Source organism: Cebus imitator, unplaced genomic scaffold (assembly GCF_001604975.1).
Source record: "Cebus imitator isolate Cc_AM_T3 unplaced genomic scaffold, Cebus_imitator-1.0 Scaffold103, whole genome shotgun sequence".
In the NCBI taxonomy this organism is placed as follows: domain Eukaryota; kingdom Metazoa; phylum Chordata; class Mammalia; order Primates; family Cebidae; genus Cebus; species Cebus imitator.
In genome coordinates, this window is record NW_016107418.1 from 4,825,674 (window position 1) to 4,849,292 (window position 23,619).

Genomic DNA, 23,619 nt, shown 5'->3' on the forward strand with positions numbered 1-23,619 from the left:
AAGAAATAATGGGTCCCTCCTCACGTTAACTTTCCATTAACACTGCATATGCCCCCAGGGAATGATAGTATGATTTAGTAGACAAATCAAACTCTACATTCTTCTTTTCTGATTGTAATCTAATGGGAATCTCAAGAGAAAAACATAGGAAAGGTCCTAATGATAACTACTTTTGTCATGGGTTCTGTTTTGTTTAATCAGTATTAAGGACAACTTAAAAAGGCTTGATGAATAATTTTTGTTTTATTACTTAATGCCATGTTGAAACAATACTCTTAATGCCATGTTGAAACTAATTTCTTGATACGTATTTCTTTCCTTTTCTTCTTTGTCTATCAGTAGCAGAATTTGGTAGCAGTTTTTAAGTTCTCGTGCCAAAACTTTAGTAGTTGGTCTACATGAAGTGATTAGAGGTAACTTTGGTAAATAATCTCTGCTCTTTTATATACCATCAAACATAATCACCTTAAAAGAACATATAGAACTTTGCTGGTGACATTCTGATGAGGCATATACTCTATTAAACTGTATCTGTTGCCATGGAAATCAGAAATCTACATGACTTAAAAGTATTATAATACCATGGAAACATCTTCAAATACAGCAAAGCCATACACAGAAATGATGATAGATCATCCTTGATTGCCAGCTGAAAAATGATATAAATCAAGACACTAATATTTGAAGCAATGGTTTCCTTCTCTAATTGTTGTTTTATTTCTCCCAGGTTTTTCTTCTTGTTTCTGCTGCTGGACTCCCAAAACACTCATTGATATTTCCTAAAGCAGATGTTTGTAGTGGAGGGACAACCATTCTGGCAGAAGCTTTCTGTTCTCCAGCATCTGTCATGCTGGAGGAGAGTACACCGATGATCTTGGCATACAGCAAGGATAGCAAATTGGTTTCATTTTAGAAGCCAACTCTGATGGAAAAATAAAGAATTCAAAAAGCTCTATCTTGAAAAAGACAAGGACTGGGTTGATGAAGAAAATGCCAGCATTTGTCAGAGCTATCTGACACAGGCACAGAAGTGGAGAATGGTGGCACATCTGTCAAGCTAATGGCAAGACCTTTATTCTAGGGGTGAAATGAAGTCTTCAGATATTTACTAATGTATCAAGGAAAATTAAAGATTGAGTCAACAGGAAAAGTTGATTCTTGATGGATCTCTCTATTAAAATAAGACAGTGATCCATAAGAAACTACTGTCAGTGCTTTTCTCTGTCATTTGTCCAGAATTAAACTTCCACAAACTTGTAAATAACACAGCCTGGTGGCAAACTTTTTAGTTACTCTATGATGTTTCTGTACAATACACACTGAAGGGACTGACTGACACATATCTCACATTTCAAAAGTCCTATGAGATTCATAAGTAGGCAGCAGAGTCTTAAATGGACATATTCAGTAAGTTTTACAACTGTTTTACTTAAATCTTCTAAAAAGTTAAGTGACAGACAGAAATCTGGAAATCTGGTGAAGATATCTTTACGATACAGTTTTTCATCTTTTTTTCAAGGCTATGAATTTTCTACCTCTAATACTAAAGTTTACTCCAGTATTACTGAACACTTATAAGCTCAATGAGAAATTACCCACTTCTAGTAAAGTTGTTTCTTGCATTCCTGTTTAAATTTGAAAAAAAGCATAGCATTCTTAACCAGTTCTGTGTCCTGATAAAAACAACATGAATGTGACTTGAAAACACCTAACTTCATCCCATACAGTAAACAGTTCAAGTACTACACATTCATTCACATGTTTACTAAGATGCAGTGAGGATCAACAAAGACACAAACCAGCCAACAAACAAACAGTTCCTGCCCTCTAAGAGGTCATACTCTAGACTAAATGGGTGAGATAAATTCAGGAAAGGGAGAGCTTCACAGATGTGACTACTTGGCATCTGAGGAACAGAGTGCCCCAGGACTCACGGAAATCCTGCATGCAAAAGCCACAGAGCTGGGGCTGCATTGCCTGTTGGGAATAAAGGGAGCACTCAGAGTGTGCCACACTTTGGCAGTATTCAAATACCATAGGGATGTTAACTAGTTTTTGACTTATGGAGAACAGGCCGGGTTCTTTGACTGTCATCTTCAATGCAGATCAAGGTATTTTATGAAACAAGGACTAACTTCAGAGGAGTAATAGTGCTAATAAGAAATGACATTTTCTTTTTATAACTCACTCATATTCTCCTCCAATCCATTCTTATACCCTTACCTTTTGCTTTCACCGATTCCTATTAAGACAAAATTAAATTAAAATGGTCTTTCACCAATGGTAAATATCATCAAAAATATTTAAAATAATAAACACAGTTCAGATTAGTTTTAAGTTGATATCTTTAAAATCTAAGGGTTTGGTTTTTTTTTCCCTTCAGGTACTATGGGGTTTTGAGTTTTTAAATTACAAAATTCTTAAGCTGCCTATTTTAGTCAGCTGGGGCATAGCACGCTAGTTTAAGTGCTAAGAGATCAATATGGGACAGAACCTTCTATTTTCAATAACACAAAGGTCATTTATTTCCTGTAGCAGAGCCTAGCACAGGCAATATTACTTCCTTCACAATGGAACATGGGTGCACAGTACAAAAACTGTATGGTAATAAAAAATACACTTTTCAATTTCTGGGCACAAATACAACTTCTAATAAAGAATGTGTGCACGTATTAATATTTGTGTGTATATTTTTTAATAGATGGAAATTGATTTTTTCAAATCTGATTCATTAATTGCACTTTTACAAAGCTGTAAAATTTTATAACATAGTTTAAACAAATTCTAATGAGTCAAGTAAGAAAGAAGAGATAACTAAGTTGAAGACTAGAAGGCTGAATAACATCAAGGAGATCAAGCTCATCTTAAAGGAGAAGTATTAAGGCACAGAGACAGTATCTTAAACCTTTTAGCTTTCAAAATAGTTCGTTTCTTTATCATGAATTTAACTCGATTTATTTAAAAAGTGAACATAGCTTACATTCAAATCTGAAAATCACTCTAATTCCAATTATTATTCGAAACCATTTTAATTTATAGGTTTGGTAGTATAACAAAACTAACTTTGCTTTGTGTACTATCTTCCCAAGTATTACTTCCTTGACAAATCTAGATGTTTGTCAAGTTAATGGCAAGAACCTTATTCTAGGGGTGAAATAAAGTCTTCAGATGCTTAGTAATGTATCCAGGCAAATTGGAGATTGAGTCAACTATAGTCTTCTGTTAACAGACACTTGGTTATGCCACTCCCATCCCCTACTTTTGGCAGTAACCCTAACGAAGTTCCCACTGCCACTGTAAAATTACGCTCCCCGCCCATCCCCAAAGCCCTGATACACGCACCATATAATTTCCTTGGAATAAAATCTCAAAAGTAGAAGTATCAGATCAAATCATGCTAATAGATTTATTGTTCTAAAACTGGACTTAAAAAAATTTTTAATGTAATAATATCTCCTATAAATAATATTTTATCAGTTTACAGAGATCTTCATTCTGTTCTATAGCCGTGGATGCTCCACTGCATGCATATTTTATATCATAGTTTACTCAGTGTCATATTCTTGCATCCTTACATGGTTTCCATTATCTTGTAATGAGAAACAATGCTGGGATGAATTAATCTTGTGCATGTATGTTTACACTGTGTGGTATATCTTTAGGATAAATTCCTAAAAGCAGAATTACTGTGTGGAAAGATGCATGCATAGGTAGATTTGTTATCAACAAATTTACTTCTCCAGGTGTTGAATCATTTTGCATTTCCATTTGCAATATAAAAGGGTGTCTATATGTTAAGAGTGGTAGGCTGTATTTTGGTGAGCATGGAGAATGAGCAGGCAGTGAAGCTGGGTACCATCTTCCTATTCATCAACTCCAAAATACTTACACTTTGGGTTTTCAAGAGATTTTTTTTGTGAGTTTTGTTTTCTAAGCTTCAGAGGTAATACATACTCAATGGATAAAACTCATAAGATGAAGAAAAGCACAATGAAAACAAAATCATCTATAATGTCTGAACTAAAAATGATCACTTTAAACATTTTGGAATATTTTTGTCTATTTTTCTCTTCATAAAATTTAAAAGGCACTGAACTAAATATATTATTTGTATCCTTCTCGCTTAATATTAAATCATTAAGATTTTTAATCTAGAAATTACTCTTCTGATAGAATCTTTACGAAATTACTTTTCTGATATGTATTTACCATAATTTATATAGCTCATTTCCTATTAAACATTAAGGTTGTTCCTAAGTCCTTAAATTTAAAAAAACTGCCTTGAAAATATTTCTGTATGCATCTATCAAAAATTCCTAAAATCAAAATTGCTGGGTAAAGATTATAGACATTTTTAAGGTTTTTTTGATACATATTAACAGATTTTATAAATTCAACATTATCATTTATAGAAATAACACCATCAATTATAATAAAATCAATCTGTAACACCAAAAGCAATGTGCATCTCATATCTACATCATCTAATTTTATTAGTTTGAAATATAATGTAACATAAATATTTTAATTTGCATATCTTTCATTGGTAATCATGTTATGACTTACTCTGTAGTTTTGTTTTATTGACAGGCTTTTGTTATTAAGCTAACATATTCATGTTGATTCTCTATATTCTAAATAGTAAAGGTATATTCAATTATTTTTGCCATTTTCCTAACATACTGCTTTTCTCTTGCTACTAAATCTTACATTTAAATTTCATATTCTGTAACAGTATTTTAACTAGAGCTTTTATATTCAGCCTATTTATCGTATCTTTAGTTATATTTGTCAATTTTGTTAGGAATCTACCACCTGCTATAGCTGGAATAAATATGCTAATTTTCTTATAAACATTTAATATACTATGATCCACATGGACTAGACAATTGTTTAATATACAAGTAACAATAACAAAAATTTACTTATAGCAAGAAAATTCTTCTCCCTACTTATTGATGACAACAAGCGAGGACCTTCTTTATTGTGAAATAGCTTCTGGATTCTTACAAGTTCTCATAATAGCATGAATCTATTCATGAATTTTTTTTTATACTTCTGATACTTAAAAAAAAACACACATCTTTTTTCCCCTCCAGAACATAACACATGCTTTTGTGGGAAAGTTAATTTTCAAATACAATTAAGGAAATATAATTAGCTACTCAAATTTAACTATATTTTTGATAAATTTTCTTTCTTTTGTTGATATATTTATACTGTATTTTATTTCCACTATTTCATAGTCTGCTTTTGTCTGTAACACTAAAACATTATGTAAACTTACCAAAAAAAAATTTTTAATAACTACGTAACAGTTCATCTTTTCTAAGTGTCATAATCACTCAATCAAATGATTCTCTAGTTGTTAGACATGTAAATATTTTACATTTTATAATTTGTACCATTAATTCTGTGATGTTCCTTGCACCAGTCTTTATAGTATCTTCAGGAAAGTTTGTTAAAAGATTGTTAGATTAAAAGGAATATTTTTTTAAAATTCTTTACAATTCTTGCTTTCTAGAAAGGCTGTAATTATGTCACAGCAGTTAGTGTTCCTTCATTCATTCAATATACCAAAGGCCAGTTATGTATCAGGCACCATTCTTGGCACGTCATAGTGGGTAATAAAACAGACATTGTATCTATCACATAAGGAAGGCAGATATTAGAAAATGCAAACAAATATGTGTAAAAAGACTACCAATTACGATTAGTACAATGAGAGAAAAAGAGAATTAGAATAATGGGGGCATTAGTGTGTACAGGATGGTGAGGGAAGTTCTCTCTGAGGTGACATTTAAGGACTGAAGGATGAGAAGGAAGTAACCAGAGGAAAAGGTTACTTATGTATGTAGTACCTAAGCAGGTATGGACAGGAGAACTTTTCAAACAGAAGCTAAAACAAGAAGACTCTGAAGTGTTAAACACCTGGGTTTATTCAAGAAGGCATTTGTAGGTATGGCATAATTCACAGGGGTACACTGGCAGGAAATGTCGTGCAAAGATAGGTGGGGGCCAGACCGTGCAGGGTCTAGTTGCAGAAAAAATGTTCCTTTTATCTTTGAAAGGAAATTTCACTGAAGAGTTTTAAAGAGGGGAGTGATGGTTTGACAAGAGCGACATGAATGTCAGTTATATGTCAAGTTCTCTACACAGATTAATTTTACAGATGAGATGACAAGGCCAGAAAGGCCTCAGCTGAACTGAGAGAGCTCTTATTAGCAGTTCATATTGGCTCATCAGTAGCAGAGCTAGGGTTCAAATGTAGGCAGTGTGGGTCCAGAATCTGCCCTCTTAACTACTCATTATAATGCCAGCGCACTGTCAACAACTGAGCACTGCCATTTGACAGGAGAAATGACATCGTCTAAATTTCAATGCATAACTTTACTAATAAAATTGAACTTTTAAAAAATAAATATTTAAAATAAATATTTACACACACAAACTATGTATATTAAATTAACTATATCATTTGTGGTCTTTTGGTTAGTCTTGGTGTTTTTCTAAATGGCTTTTACGATTTATTATTATTTCTTTTTCTAATATGTTCTAAAAGTTTTTCTGTTTTAATGTGACTTTCAAACAACTGGTTTAAAGCTATATAATTCTGCCTATTTGTACAATTTCACATTATTCTAATATTGGGGTGTTTCAATTTGCAAAGAATGCATATATTTAACTCAAAAGTCTCTACTTTCAAACCCTGAATAGCACATTTTTCAATTAATGCTAACAAGAAAATAAAGTTTTTAGTTTTCTATTATTGTGTTCTGAGAGATTAATGCAGACTTGTGCCTTTGCTAATACTTACCATGCATATCTTTATTTCTAATACACACTGAACTTTAACTTTCCTAGACACATTTTTGAGTGGTTATTTGAAAAATATACTCTTATATATCCCTGAATACCACATAACCTATTACATTACTGTAACCTATAATTTTTGCTCATTATTATTTTTTTTTTCTGCTGTCCCAGGTTGGAGTGCAATGGTGCAATCTCAGCTGACTGCAACCTCTGCCTCCTGGATTCATGAGATTCTCCTGCCTCAGCCTCCTGAGTAGCTGGGATTACAGGCACACACCACCACACCCAGTTAATTTTTTTGTATTTTTAGTACAGATGGGGTTTCACTATGTTGGCTAGACTGGTCTCAAATTCCTGACCTTAGGTGATCCACCCACCTTGGCCTCCCAAAGTGCTGGCATTACAGGTGTGAGTCACCGTGCCCAGCCGCTCATTCTTTATTTTTTAAATTTTGTCATAATCTGATAGAAAATGTCAAGGTACATATATTTCTATTTCTTTTTGTACAATTGCCAAACTGAACAGACTGTTAGTTCTTCACTGCATTTTCACTACTTTAATCCTTCTGCTATAATAAAAATATGTCACAGCCTTTTGAAATAAACTATATCTGACACTATGACAGTAACTTCTATATTCCAACAGACACAGGAGACTTCAGACTAGTTCTCCAACTTTCTCCTTCCCCTAAATATTGAGGAATATGATGGACTTCTTCAGAAGATGAGGAAATACGGTTAGGTGATTAAGAATAAGGCTGAAAAAATCAGGAATGCCATTAGCTATTAGTTATGTAACCTTAACCTCCATTTCTTCATCTATATAATGTGGATAAAAATAATGAAAACCTGGTGTTGTCAAACAGATTAAATGTAACTGATATACACGAAAGGCTTTAACAAGACACTTGACATATAAAAGTCTTAAATACATTATAGTGATAATTAAGATGGCAGCTCACACTATAATCTGTTAACAATGATTCACTCACTACTGCAGTGACTCTTAGGTAAAAACTTCTGGGGCTGGGGGTTCAGGGGATGGGATTCAGCATGACTGAATAAAGTCCACAAGATGAACTTTCAATACCACGCATGAGATGCCCCTAACTGTCTCTGATCACTTTCTAGCTTCTAGTCTATGCTTAACAAATTATAAGCAACACTTTTTTAAAAATAAACAAAAATAAACATTTCTTTCGGAAAATCAAAACATAGAAAAGTATACGAAAAGTAAAACGTACCTGAAATCCTACCTCACAAAGTTAGATCATTACAAACATTTTGTTGGACATAGCTCCAGATTTCTCTAAACCTTTATTTCTTACAGGTAATATAAGTATTTTAACAAGGCTCTTTTGATTCCTGTTTTCGTTTACTCAACAGTGAAGAGCTCTCTTGGCCTCTTTCTATGTATACATGTAGAAACTGATTTAACAGTCGGATAGCACTATTGCATTTGTCCTATTTTACTTAATGAATCCCCTATCATGATTGTTTATTTCTGAACCAGAACTGTTCCAGAACATTGTTAAATAACAGTGGTGCTAGAACATTAGAAGTATATAAAGGCTGCTGATTTGGGATATAAGATGAGACAGGGGATATATACTTTTGAGGCTTGGAAGTTTCCTTTTCTTATTTTATTAAGAATTTCAACCAGAAATGAACACTAAATTTCACAAAATATTGAATTTTGTGTTATATTTATGACTACTAAGATAATCACAGGGTTATCCATTCAGCAATATTAATAAGATGAATTTTGTTAACAGGTTTCCAAATATGGAATCATCCACACAAAATGCACTTCACTGACTTAGAGTTTAAGATCACCCAGATCTTATTTGCTAATATTTTATTTAAGACATGTGCATAAATATATACAGGTGATACTGGTTTAGGGTTGTAGGCATTACCTTGATCAGGTCCTATGTCAGTGGTATGCTTTCTTCCTATAAAGTTATTAAAGAAATGTTCTTTCTTTTATACAACTCTAGAATAATTTATATAATGTAGAATCATTTGTTTGAGGATCTGAAGCAACAGTGAAACTATTTGCATTTTGTATATTTCTTAGAGGTAGTCCTGAGACAAATGTCTTTCTTTCATAGTTATTGATCTGTTTATTGACCTTTTCTAGGGCCAGTTGTGGTAATTTGTACTTTATTTTAAAATGCTTACTTAATCCAAGGTTCTACAGAACATCTAAATAGCATAACAATTACTAAAGAAATTGAAATGGGCCAGGCGCGATGGCTCAAGCCTGTAATCCCAGCACTTTGGGAGGCCGAAGCGGGTGGATCACGAGGTCAAGAGATCGAGACCATCCTGGTCAACATGGTGAAACCCCGTCTCTACTAAAAATACAAAAAATTAGCTGGGCATGGTGGTGCGTGCCTGTAATCCCAGCTACTCAGGAGGCTGAGGCAGGAGAATTGCCTGAACCCGGGAGGCGGAGGTTGCGGTGAGTCGAGATTGCGCCATTGCACTCCAGCCTGGGTAACATGAGTAAAACTCCGTCTCAAAAAAAAAAAAAAAAAAAAAAAAAAAATTAAAAAAATAGAAAAAAATTGTCCAACCTCACTTCAGTGCACCAGAATAAGAGTTTTACAGATAACTTTTACTAACTTTCTTTTTTTTTTTTTTTTTATACAGAGTCTCACTCTGTCACCCAGGCTGGAGTGCAGTGGTGCGATCTTGGCTCACACAACTTCAGCCTCCCGGCTCAGTGATCCACCCACCTCAGCCTCCCAAGTAGCTGAGACCACAGGCATGTGTCACCATACCTGGCTAATTTTCACATTTTTTGGTAGAGATGGCATTTTACCATGTTGCCCAGGCTGGTCTTGAACTCCTGGGCTCAAGCACTCCTCCCACCTCCGCCTCCCAAAGTGCTGGGATTACAGGCATGGGTCACCATGCCCAGCTGACTTTTACTAACTTTCAAGGAACAAATAATTTCTATCATATGAACTATTCCAGAAACTAAAAGCGTCTTCTGAGGCTAATATAATCATGATAACAGAACAGGATAAAGGTAATATATAAACAGAAGATTATCGACCAATCTGATTTGTGAAAATAGAAAAAAACAAAATATTAGCAAAGGGAATCTACTAGTGAGTGAAAAAAAAAAAATCATGACAATGCAACCCTCCCACTGCAAGGAGGGTTCAATGTTAAAAACAAAAGAAAACCTTATAAATGTAATTTACCACATTATTGGATTAAAGGAAATAACCACATGATCATCCCAGAAGAGGCAGAAAAAGCATTATCTATTATTGATTTAGAAACAAACAGCCAGGCATAGAAGGGAACATCTTTAACCTTATCTTTAACTAAAACCTCAGAGCAAATGTCATATCTAACAATAAAACTTGAGAATTCTTAAATACAGAAATAAGTCACCTCTATCATTTTATTTGCCACTGTATTAGTGAATAAGTCCTAACCATTATGTGACAAGAAAAAAAAATGCATTTCATGGATTCCAATTTTTACTTTTCTCTTTAAATCTTAGAATTTCTGAAAGCGAGATATGTCTCATAACCTCTGTGGTATGACAGTGAAATTGGCTGCATGTTTTCTTTCTTAGTGGTACATACAATAATGGTGCAGCTTTCATTGCAGTAAAAAGACATCATACTGTACAATATGTTTAGGAAAGACTTTGAATGTATCAGTCTCCCAGGTGGGAAGCTTATCGAGGAAATTTAAACAGGGGAATGACATGATGTGATTCACTTTTTAGAGAGATCATTTTGTTTGTACTTACTAAATCAAACAAACACAAGACAACAAGAGAGGAAAATCACTGGGGAGTTTCTGTAGTAATCCAAATGGCCTGGATTAGAGTACTGGTGACAGAAACGGTGAGAAGTGAGGCCATGAGGCAATTACTGGAGTCTGAGAAATTAGACTATGTAAAATGTGAAGTCCAGCTAGGGTTAGCGTAAATATATATTAATGAAATGAACAAGGTGAATCTCTACAACTAGCAATCCTGATGCCCATCTGGGTAATCCAAATCCGTTTCCTGGCAGCAGAAAATTCTGAAATCTCTTTGTTAGATGGCTAATGATTTACTGGATTGATCCAGGGACACTAGACTAGAGGAATTCTAGAATCCCTGCCAAATCTGCCCTTCCTGTCATGGATTCTCTCCCTGAAAATAAGCACTACAGTTGACTCTTCTTTGAGAAAAGATGCCAGGCAGATGATAAGGACCAACTGCCAATTGTGCTTTATTCAAATTTGAGTTACAATAAGATCTCACTATACCTGAATTTGAGATATGTTTTGAAGAAAGAGCTGACAAAAATCCACTTATTCATTCATTAAGTTATTTATGGGCATCCAATATCCACCATGTGACATTATGGATAATGATGATATAGCAGTAAACAAAACGAATAAAGCTCTTAATCCTTATGTACTTAACATTCACAGGACAACTTGAAAAGTGAAATGTACTTAATGAACATTTATTATGTACCACAGTCTTCATATCAATCTTTACCCAAAGGAGAAACCAAATAGGTCTGCCACCATTTTATAGATGAGAAAAGAAACAGAGAGGTAAATGTTTCCCATGGTAACATAATTAAGTGTAGGAACTGATTCAAACAAACCTCAGGCCCACTATAACAGGGGCTTAATTTTTCCTCTTTGGCCCATGATGATAAAGAAAACATTACTCAAGGATAAATAACCCAAGATTTTCTATCATTCCCTACCATGTGCAACCCTTTCTTATTTTTCTTCTTAATTTCTCTTTTTGTTATTCTTTACTTTGCTCTACCTTTTATTTTTAGTTTTCCCTTAGCCCCTCCTTCAGCATGAAGGTTCAGACATTTGTTTTTGTTTTTTTGTTTGTTTTTTTCAGACAACATTTGATTTTACCATCTAGTATTAACCAGAGGGGGGAAAAGAGAAGACTAATCAAGGAAGAGAGGGCCCAAAGAATGAGTATTATGAATTCCAAATTTCTGACTCTACCTTCTAAGGATTACAGCTGTGTAACAATAAGTTTACTCTAATAGGACAGAAAGTTAGCCATGATGGAAATATTCAAGCAGTGTCAGGAGGGCTGTCTGCCTGGATATTACCAAGAATTACTACAGCAGCTAAGAGACTGGAATAGTCTGTCACTGCTAAGATGCCTTCCAACTTTAAGGCATATTAGTCTGTGAAATTAGGGAAAACAAAAAATGATCTTTATTTCAAATGGTTCAAGGTGTTTACAAAAACAGATGTTTAGGCTAATGAGCTTTTCAAAATTAGCAGACTACCTTCCCACCTTCTATGTTTTTGTTAATTAGGCACTGACCTGAACTACAAGCCTGTCTGTGATTTGAAAAGACTGGAAATAAGAATAGAAATTGATTTTAGAACTTCATACATCTACTTGAGAACAGAGAATTAGGAACCTTCAAAATGCATACCTACTTAAAGTATTATACTTTTAGTAAGATAAAAATCTGGAGGCAAATTATATATAAATTAAATAATAAAAAATAGACATAAGTCATATAACAAAGTGATCACTATTAAAAGGGAAGGTAAAATCCAGTTGTATTGGGGAAGTAGAAGACTTGAATAAACAAACATTTCTTTCAATAGTTAATTCAATAATGGTCACTGATTTTACATCTAATTGTATTGAGGGAACTTCTCATTTTATTAAATCTTAAGAAAAAATTTCCTGTATGTTGAGTCAAACAACATGTATAAAAATGTACATAAGATCTTGAACTTCCGGGTTGAGCTGATTTTGAAACATGGCTCGCTGCTTGTGCTTGTTTTTGTAAGAAGACTTAACTTTTGTTCTCTTATTTGACCCTTTCTCATTTACTTGTATACAGTAAAGAGATGTGGTCCTCAAACTGAAAAAGACTTAATGAAAGCTTTATGTGGCCAAGGGTGCCAATGACTTAAAACAGATTGAGATAACAGCATTAGCTAAGAGAAAAATCTTATCTAATATATTCCATCTTTAAAGATTCAAGCACTTTTGCAAATCTTCAGAAGTCTGGAAAATAACTCTAAAACCTGACTATTATTACAAAGTTAGACTGGAATATTAATTTCTATGTTTTTTTCACAGCATAATTCAGAGTATTCTGAAACGCTCTTTGGAAAAATCATTTCTTGGTATTCTGATAAGAGTATATTTCTGTTTTGCTAATGTGAAAATCTAAAGCTCAAAAGAGAAAAACTGAGAGGTCACCATTAATATCATATTAAATCAAGTAATAGCTTATATCAGATGCAGGCAGAGATATAAAAAATTCTTGTCTCTGAATCTGTCCTGGTTTTTGAAAACACACTGCTGTGGCTAGTAAATTTTGTTTATAAAAACAGGAGGAATTATGTAAAATACATAATGATATATCATATCAATTATGTTATGAATGGAGAAAAACTTCGATAACCCTTTACTTACAGTCAATTTCCAGGATTGCAGAAAAACATGTTAGAGAAACTCTATTTAATTAAACAAAATCTTGATGAGATAATTTAAAATAACCATTATTGATTGGTTAGATGCTTGACTAAGTAGTATGCAAACCAAATGACATATTTTTATTATCAACTTGTAACCTACCCATGTAAACACATATGCTATTTGCAACTGTGACATTTAATAAAATGACATGGGCCACTTTTTAATTTATAAATAATAAAACAGTACATTGTGTATGCTCAATATTAAAATTAAGCAAATGGAGCACGTACCCAAAAGCCAAAAGGGTTGTTTATAATCAGTTTACAGAAGGAATGCTGCCCAGTTGGTCATTTAAGTAAGAATACTTCAGAATAAGCACGACAGTCATGATGTTAACTAAAATTAATGCAAATCTCAGTTAGATTTGCCTTGATCAGTTGTTACCAAACCCACATTTTATTTGCAAGCCTAAATTTTATGGTTGCAATCTTAGGTGTTTTATTAGCTACCCAATTAAACAAATAAGTTACAATTAGAGCAAATCCTTGGAGTTTCCAACAAATGAAGCAAATCTGAAGCCAAGAGCAATAATTAAGCCCGACAATTAAAAAGCATTTTTCTCTGAAAAAGCTCTGTTTTAAAGAAACATGCTTAATATGTTCCTAGCACTCATTTCAAGGAAGCTATTACAGCACAGAGAAGGGAAAATGTACAACAGAGGTCTAGAATGCAGACTCCTCTCCTTCCCACTGTTGCATGACTTTATTGCTCTTCCTCTTTCAGTCTGTGGGTAATTTCAGGGTCCTTTCTGCTTAGTTTTTCTTTTCTAAAGAATTTACTGATGTCTCTTTTTAGAAAGAAAGACAGTATACGTACGGATGTTTTTTAAAAATAACAGTCAATTTTAACCAACATAAAATATGCTAAACTACACTGAACGTTACATTTGATCTTTAATAACACATTAAATAAACATTTTCTTCAGATTTATGGTCCAGATTAAAACACTGTTTCCCTCTGATTGTAACAATAATGTATGTTAACTACAGACTATTCCAACAATTTGAAAGGTAAAAAGGAAGAAAGTGAAACTTTCCCAAAATTCTACTACCATTATATAATCCCTTCTAACTGCTATTCAAAATGATTTTATTACCAATGTCAAAAAGTTTACATAAAACATTAAGGTTCTATAATTTGGGACTAAGTATTTTCTAGTACAATGGCTTCCAACCCTTTTTGAACATAACCAACAGGAAAATTTAATACTACATGACACATTTAATATTACATGACAATAATGACAAATATATATAACTGAATCAAAAGTTTCATGAAGCAGTAATTACCCTTAACATATATGATGCACTCTCATATTCCAATTCATTAAAAACAACAAAAAAAACTGATTTTGTGTGATTTCCTGATTTGTTTATGGCTTATAATCTGCAATTTAAAAACCACTGACATAGAGGAAAAATCCTAAATTTGGTAGTCTAGCTTTGCTACCTCTGAATAACCATAATAAAATCATTTAGCCTCTTTACTCCTCAGATTTTCCACTTACTAGTAGTAGAGTTGAGCAGACAATAAGAAAATGCATCTCAAACAAAAACAAAAATGTCATATAACTATGAGCAAACAGTATCAGTAAGTAAAACACATTAGGTGTTTTTTTACTTTGACACTCAAATAAAAAGAATCAGATCCAAAATGCTTTAATAATTCATCATGTTATCATCAATACACAATAAGATGCCTTGATAAAGTGTGCCTATGAAAATGAGTTTGAGTCAATGGCTCACTCCAAGATTGTAACCTTATTTAACAGTTGCTAGGAAACCAACATATCCTTCACAAGGACATAAGAAGACCCACTAAGTGATTCCAAATTACCCAGTATAATTAAAATAGACTGCAGGACAGCAGCACTATCAGATTTAAAAAGTAATAATATATCAGGCTGGGCCAGGTGGTTTGTGCCTGTAATCCCAGCACAGCACATCTCAACGGAAACACTCCCAAAGGAATTATCTAGAGATTATCTAGAAAGTTTTACTATGACATTGAAAAACACTATTTTGAATTAGTTAAGGGCAGGAGTGGCCAACTAGCAGATGGCTGCAATAGCTCAAATACTCCACATTTCTATACAACCCTGTAATTCAGCTTGAAAAAACCCAAACTACAGTGAAAGGTTATAGTATATCTCACTTAACATCATGTGTCATTTAGCAAAACATGACTATAATATACACTGTGTGCCTACTAGTTCCAAGTTAACTACCACTAAGATAAAACCATTAAGGCAACTATTAAAATGAAATTTTGGATATCAGGTATTAAAAACACAGAAAACATTAATGACCATATGAGAATTTGATATACATTGTGATGGTTGATTTTAGGTGTCAACTTGATAAATAATACCCAGGTAGCTGGTAAAGCATTATTTCTGGGTATTTCTGTGAAGGTGTTTCCGAAAGAGGCTGGCATGTGAAACAGCAGACTGAAGTGGAAAGATTCACCGTCAAGCAACGTACATGGATGGACACCATTTTATTAGGTGAGGGTCCAGATGGAACAAAAAGGCAAAGGAAAGGCAAATTCTCTTTCCTCTGGAGCTGAGATACCTTTCTTCTCCTGCCCTTGGAAATCACAACTCTCCATTCCCTGGCCTTTGGACTCTGGGACTTGTACCAGCAGCCCCCAGCTTCTTAAGCCTTTGGCCTCAGACTGAGAGTTATGCCATCAGCTCCCTAGTTCACACGCCTCTGGACTTAGACTGAGTCATGCTACCAGCTTTCCCGTTTCTTCAGCTGGCAGATGGCATATCATGGGACTTCTCAGCCTTAATATTTGCATAAGCCAATTCCTCTAGTAAATGCCCTTTTAGCCATCTATCCATCTTGTCTGTCCGTCCATCCATCCATCCAACCATCCATCCATCCATCCTACTGATTCTACCTATCTATCTTACTGATTCTGTTTCTCTGGAGAACTCTAATACATATGCTTTACAAAAACTAATGGCTACTGAGCCGGTCATATAACTACTATTCTATTTTCACTTAATTTTCTTAGAAAATACATCAAAACCAAGTCTTTAATACTTAGATGTTGACTTAAATATAAATCATTCCTATGGTCTAATACAGCTTTATGAATACTTTCAACAAAACGCAAAAAAAGACAGCCAATAGTAAGTGCATTAGAAAATTAATTTACCTAAGTGCTGTGCATGGTGGCTCAGGCCTGTAATCCCAACACTTTGGGAGGCCAAGGCAGGAGGATCTCTTGAGCCCAGGAGTTCAAGACAGCCTGGGCAACACTGTGAGACCCTGACTCAAAACAAAAGGAAATTACTTAAAAAAATGAAAGCAGCACCAAAACAAGCAACTATATGAGCTAGAAATTAGAGATGGTCTCCAAGTTACAATGGTGTGACTTGTAATTTTTTGTCTTTTAAGATGATGTGAGAGCAATATGCATTCAGTAAACTTCCAGTACCCATACAACCATTCTGTTTTTCATTTTCAGGACAGTATTCAATAAATTACATGAGATACTGAACACTTGATTATAAAGTAGACTTTGTGTTAGATGATTTTGCTGAACTGTAGGCTGAGTAAAGTGTTCTGAGCATGTTTAAGATACGCTAAGCTAATCTCTGATGTTTGGTAGGTTAGGTGTATTAAATGCATTTCAGACTTACAATACTTTCAACTTATGAGGAGTTTATTGAGATGTAACCCCATTGTAAGTCAAGGGGCATCCATAAATATATTATGACAAGTAACAGACTGTTCAGTTAAATGCAGTGTAAAAGTGAAATATAAAAGTTTCATGTTCCAAACAGTTGGTATGTTTAGAAAAAGGTAGGCATTGCCATCTTATTTGTAATTAAATAATTTACTCAGAAGGAACCTTAAGATGTTTTTGAATAAAAGGAGGGATGTCTATGAACTAAGATAGTAATGTTCCAACCTTAAGATTAAAGAAAAAAATTGGGAAAAATAAGTGACATGAAGAGAATATGAGAACAAATAGAAAAAGGATCAGCAAATAGGTTTCATTGGGTGAAATAAAAATACTGCATAGAAGAAGGCAATAAAAGAGATCAATAGGTCACTATCATTAGTTGAACAATCTTTGAACTGACTAGTAAGAGCTTAGTCCTTTTGAGTAGTAAGAGGAAAGCAGCTAAAGGATTTAAAATGCAGTATGGATGGGAGAAGCTTTTGTGCAGCGTTTCACTGCATTAAATCATAGTAGAGATAAAAGGGTAGTAAAAAGAAAAGCAAAAGGATATGCATATGTCTGCAGATATGGATAAGCATTAGATAAAATCAGAAAAACCTTGGGAGCCACTCTGTTTCTGTTACAAGTAAACCAGTTCATTCATTCAACAAACATATGCAATATTAAATACACAAATTGTGTATTTTGTTAGGCACCAGGAGGGATACAAACACAGAGTAATCCACAGTCTTTGCCCTCAGGAAATTATAATCAAATAGATTACCATATTACCAAAACTAGTAAGTGCCCCATGGGTGGTTCAAAGTAGCTGTAACAGGATTTTAGATGTAAACATTCTCATTTTCAGCTAGGGTGACTAGAGAGAGCTTTAATTTCAAGCTATGAAGATGAAGGGAAGAGGGGATTCAGGCAGGCAGGGCACCCTCTGGGCTGGCTGGAAAATAAGCTTAAGGAGTAAGACAGGGAAAGAAAAGTAGAATTTAGCTGGACTACAGTATCGGTCTCCACTTAGATTCACAAATACCAGCATATTTGACAGTGTGTTTCAATTTTCTTTTTGTAGAGACAGGGTCTCACTATGTTGCCCAGGCTGGTGTCTAACTTCTGGCCTCAAACAATCCTCCTACATTGGCCTCCTAAAGTGCTGGGATTACAGGCATGAGCCATCATGCTTTGCCTCAACTTTTTTCATTCATCACAGAATTCTTCCCAGTAAAAGAAACATTAACTGACTGAAATTTATTTCACAAACGGAATGAGAAAAGCATTCCTATCTTTTTTAAATTTTATAAAAAACAGTTTGAAGTTTTACTGAAATCAGTTCTACTGAGAGAGGCCAGGCCGGATGCAATGGTTTATGCCTGTAATCCCAGCACTCTGGGAGGCCACAGTGGGTGGATCACTTGAGGTCAGGAGTTTGAGACCAGTCTGACCAACATGGAAACCCCGTCTCTACTAAAAATACAAAAATTGGCCGGGTGTGGTGATGCATGCCTTGTAGTCCCAGCTACTTGGGAGGCTGAGGCAGGAGAATCACTTGAACTTGGGAAGTGGAGGTTGCAGTGAGCTGAGATCATGTCATTGCACTCCAGCTTGGGCAACAGAGTAAAGACTCCATCTCAAAAAAAAAAAAAAAAAGAAAGAGACCAGATATCTGCAGTTAGTGAACTTGTCTAGATGCTCTCAAAATGGTTACAACACGGGCTTCAGTAGTGAAAACCTACTCATGCCCTTCCCAATGTGTTTTAACCCTATCTAGAAAGGAGGACTAGTTTTTCAGATATCAGTTCAGATACCATTGCCAAATCAAACCTGGGCTTCTATACAAACAGTATCAATACAACTTCGATGCATCATGTCTTGTTATTTGACTGGGCTAAGGAAAATCACCAAACTGAATCCAGTCAGGTTAACAGACCAAACTTTTCCTTATTACAAATCGCCTAAACACATTTTCTCCCAATTCCTTTTACTGTGGTAAAACACGCATAACATAAAATGTATCAGTCATTTTCAGTGTATAGTTCAGTATTAAATACATTCATAATGTGCAACCACCATATATCTCCAAACTCTTTTCCTTCTGTAAAACTGAAGCTCTGTATCCATTAAACAATAATGCCTGGTACTTGCCCCTCCTCCCAGCTCTGGCTTTCTGTCTCCATGAATCTGACTACTCAGGTACCTCAAGAAAGTGGAATCATATGGTACTTATCATTTTGTGACTAGCTTATTTCACTTAGTATAATGTACTCAAGGTTCATCCTTATACATATGTCAACATTTCCTTCCCCAAAAGAATTTTTTTTTAATTATTATTTTACAGACAGGGTCTTACTCTGTTGCCCAGGCTGGAGTGCAGGGGCACAATCACAGCTCACTGCAGTCTCAAACTCCTGGGCTCAAGTGACCCTCCCACACAGCCTCCTAAGAAGCTAGGACCATAGGTGCATGTTACCACACCCAGCTAATTTTTACTTCTGTGGAGATGGGATTTCACTATGTTGCCCAGGCTGAGAATTTCCTTCCTAAGATTGAATAATATTCTACTGTATGTACATACCCCATTTTGTTTACCCACTCACTGATGGACACTTGGGTTGTTTCTACCTTTTGGCAAGCTACTGTGAATAATGCTGCTATGAACATGAATATACAAATCCCTACTTGAGACTCTGCTTTGAGTTATTTTGGGTATATACCCAAAAGAGGAATTGCTGGATCATATGGTAATCTTATTTTTAATTTTTTAAGGAACTGCCACAGTGCTTTCCACAGCAGCTGTATTATTTTACATCCTGTTATATATCCTGCTATATAGCTTCTGAACAATGTTCTTGAGAGTTAATATCATATTACTACATATATTAGTATCATATGTAGCTATTGTTCAAACACTATAAACATCAAAACTTTAAAACTTAATTTTCAGTTGGCAGGAAGGTGTTCACATTTTAAAATGTACATATTTGGTAAATGAATCTTTCCTTCAGAAACTAAAGAATTTGAAAGATGGGTACCTGAACCATCTAATAATCAATGTAAAGCAAGCCAATGCTTTATTTATGAACTTAAAAGCAAACAGAAGCTTAGGGAAACAAATGTGTCTTCTTACACTTCAAAATAAATACCATCTAGTGTACATCAGAGAAGCAGAATGCATTATATAAAAACACCCTACTAGGCCATGTTTTGAGAATGTAGCCATTCTCGCTACCTCTATAATATTTGCAAGCCTACATATAGCACTGGTATCTGCAGACAACTAGAAAAGTATCCAACTGTAATGCATCTTTCTAGTCTAAACCAACTCCACAGCAACTTACCAAATCTCTGTGCAACACCCAGTTAGCATGCAGGTAGTGAATACCATCTAGGATCTGATATAATAGTGACTTCACCATTCCCCGAGGTAACTGAACTGGCTTCTTGTTTGCTTTAGAAGCTCTGTGAAACTTGATTATATGCTGAAAGAAAGAAAAAATATCACCAGAAGCTTAAAAAAAAGGAAAATAATTTGATGTATAGTATTTTCCTAACATAAAAAGAAACACTCGGTAAAATAGTTTCATATTCTGCTGAATAACATAAATAACTTTAAAATTCCCTAATAACTGAGGCTAAAAGTCCATTTCCTAAGCATATGATAGCATTTCAGGAAATAAATTATCACAATAGGGAATTGGGAAATATTGTGTACGTATGTATTTATTTAGATGGAGTCTCACTCTGTCACCAGGCTGGAGTACAGTGGCATCATGTCAGCTCACTGCAATCTCTTCCTCCTGGGTTCAAGCAATTCTTCTGCCTCAGCCTCCCAAGTAGCTGGGATTACAGGCGGCTAATTTTTTTTGTATTTTTAGTAGAGATGGGGTTTCACAATGTTGGCCAGGATGGTCTCAAACTCCTGACCTTGTGATTTGCCTGCCTTAGCCTCCCAAAATGCTGGGATTACAGGTGTGAGCCTCTGAACCTAGCCTGTGTTTTCATTTTTAAAACATAATTAAAAATCAATTACTTTCAGGGTATACTTGATCCCTATTTATCTGGTAGACAAAATGGAAAAAAAAATAGAACAAAGTTCAAGAGATACTTCTGGCTGGTTGACATGGCATAGAACCGGAACCTATTTATGACATAGGTTATAAAGAAAGCAAGTGGGGAGATGTTTCAATAAAATACACGCAAGCACAAAGAAATGATAAACCAGCTCACAATGGAAAAATGCAGAAACATAAAAGATTCTGAGGAAAAAAAAAACTGCCTTGCACCATACATCGAAGCTTTCTATGTATAATGTTGTTGGACATCCAGCAAAACAAAGCACAATTTTATACTCAGAAAAATCACTTTATAAATAAGTGTACAATTTTTTTTAACTTTCAAATGCTCTTAATAGGGCTCATTATCTTAATTAGATTCACTCTTAAATTGCAGGAAAATCTGTAACTCGGCTGCAGTCAACTATGCCTTGCACACCACTGTGCATATCCCTGACACCTAACATTGCACAGAGCAGGCCCTTGGCCAATATTTGTAAGTAAATATTAAGCATACTCTTGAAATTAGTAAACATAATAAAAATAAGACATATTTAACATTATAAGTTAACATTTTCACTTGCTATTTTCTTATGATATATAGAATATGACACAAATAAGGAATAACTAATAATGACTGAGTAAAGGTAAAAATATATAGCAAATATCTATGAGAAGGTAAAGTGTAGCAGTTTGCACATATGTAGCATGATTAATCTAAATTATCGGCATTAATCTACTTTAATTTTCTCCTCAGCCTTTTTTTCAAGGTATTTAATAGCAGACAAAAAAAACAGAGCTACAACAATTTAATAGACTGTTTTGTCACCTGTCCTAAAATATGATGTGACAATAAAGTCTGCTCTCTTTAAGAGAAGATTCTTTGGCTCTCTCCAAGCTTAATAAAAATAGGTAAAGACAGAGCACCTTAAAAAAATATTAAAACCCTGCCAGAGTAAGAATGAAAGGAACAAATACGTAGGAGAGGTAAGGTAATTAATCAATTTCATACATATTTCTTCAAAAGTATTACAAGTGGCTTTTCTTTTTTTTAATCAATGTTTTAAAATGACAAGAAACTACAGTGGGGGAACTTCCTACTGTCATTTTCTTTATATTCCAGGGCTACATAACAAATGCAAAGTATACATACCATGAAATCTCACCAGTGCCTAAGTGATTTTTAAAAACAACTATGTTTATTGCAGCTGCCTTGTTACCCTCTGCTGCTTAACCCCTACCAATCCACTTCAACATTCCAATTAAAATAGATAAAGGAGTGGGTTTCAGTAGGCTAAATTATCATTTGTTTTTTATGAAAATGAACATTAAAAATATTTATTTGGCTTAAATATTAAGATGATGATAAAGCTAATGAACTATATATATGCACTGTACAATATTACGTGCAATATAATTTGCTAAAGTATAATCATTGAACCAACATGTAAAATTAAATATTACAAACCAGCAGCCAGAAGTCATATTGAGTGAAACATTAGACTATATACTATGTTCTACTGTGGTTTATCACAAATCTGTTTATAACCATCCTGGAAAATGCCTTAAGTTTAAATTATATGACTTTATTTCTTATGAGGCTCAGTATGGTAAGCATTCAATTTAATACTGGCCACCCTGATTTAATAGGGTTGATTTGATTAGATTTCTTTTAAAGTAAAAGAACAGAATATTAGACCCAGAGATTTAAAAAAAGAAGAAAAAATAACCAGCATGAACCTTGGAAAGAGTTTCATAAAAGAGAGAGAGAAAATTTCATGTATATGTAATAAAAGCATGGCCATGCCAATTCAGTAAATACAGATTAGTATGCAAATCAATATATGTTTAAAGATATTATTAAATATCATTTAAAAGCAGTTCACAGGAGTAAAGTAATAATTAATTAACACAAGGTAATGTGAGAGGTTTGGTTTACTTGTTTCTTAAATTATAATCTGTATTAACAGATAGATGTTCTTTCTACAGATTGATAAGAAGGTAAATTTTGTGAATATGTTTCTGATATATGTATCCCAGAAAGTCTTATCCATAAGGTAATGTTTCAGATTTTTTAAAAACATAAACGTTATACTGAATAAAAGAGCAAATTTTATAGTTACCTCAAAGTAACTCAAATACCAATTTAAAAAATAATCTGCTTAGTAAACTGCAAAATACTGAAGCTGGTGTTTGTATTTCGGCTACTTAGACAAGATAAATTTCTTATTTTACAATAATTTTTTTTCAACAGAGCATCATTTTCTGCATTGCATTAGATAAACTAATAAACTGGCTGGGCTCAGTGGCTTATGCTTGCAATCCCAGCATTTTGGGAGGCCAAGGTAGGCAAATCACCTGATATCAGGAGTTCGAGACCAGCCAGGCCAACATGGCGAAACCCTATCTCTACTAATAATATAAAAATTAACGGGCGTAAGCAGAGATAGCGTCACTGCACTCCAGCCTGGGTGATAGAGTGACACTTTGTCTCAAAAAATACATATATATATATTATATATATTATTTTCTCAAAGGTCTAAACTTG

The 23,619-nt window shown here is 34.2% G+C and overlaps 1 protein-coding gene across 5 annotated transcripts in view; it reads right to left on the reverse strand.

Moving 5' to 3' along the window:
• CDK8 (cyclin dependent kinase 8) overlaps positions 1-23,619 on the reverse strand; it is a 136,369-nt gene that overhangs the window by 29,130 nt on the left and 83,620 nt on the right. For all 5 annotated transcript variants that reach the window (XM_037741699.1, XM_017537530.2, XM_017537529.2 and 2 more), the window contains one exon: positions 20,358-20,498. Coding sequence is in view for 4 of the 5 variants with exons in the window: in XM_017537530.2 (XP_017393019.1) it covers positions 20,358-20,498 (141 nt within the window). In the remaining variant the exon portion in view is untranslated. The remainder of the gene's footprint in view (positions 1-20,357; positions 20,499-23,619) is intronic.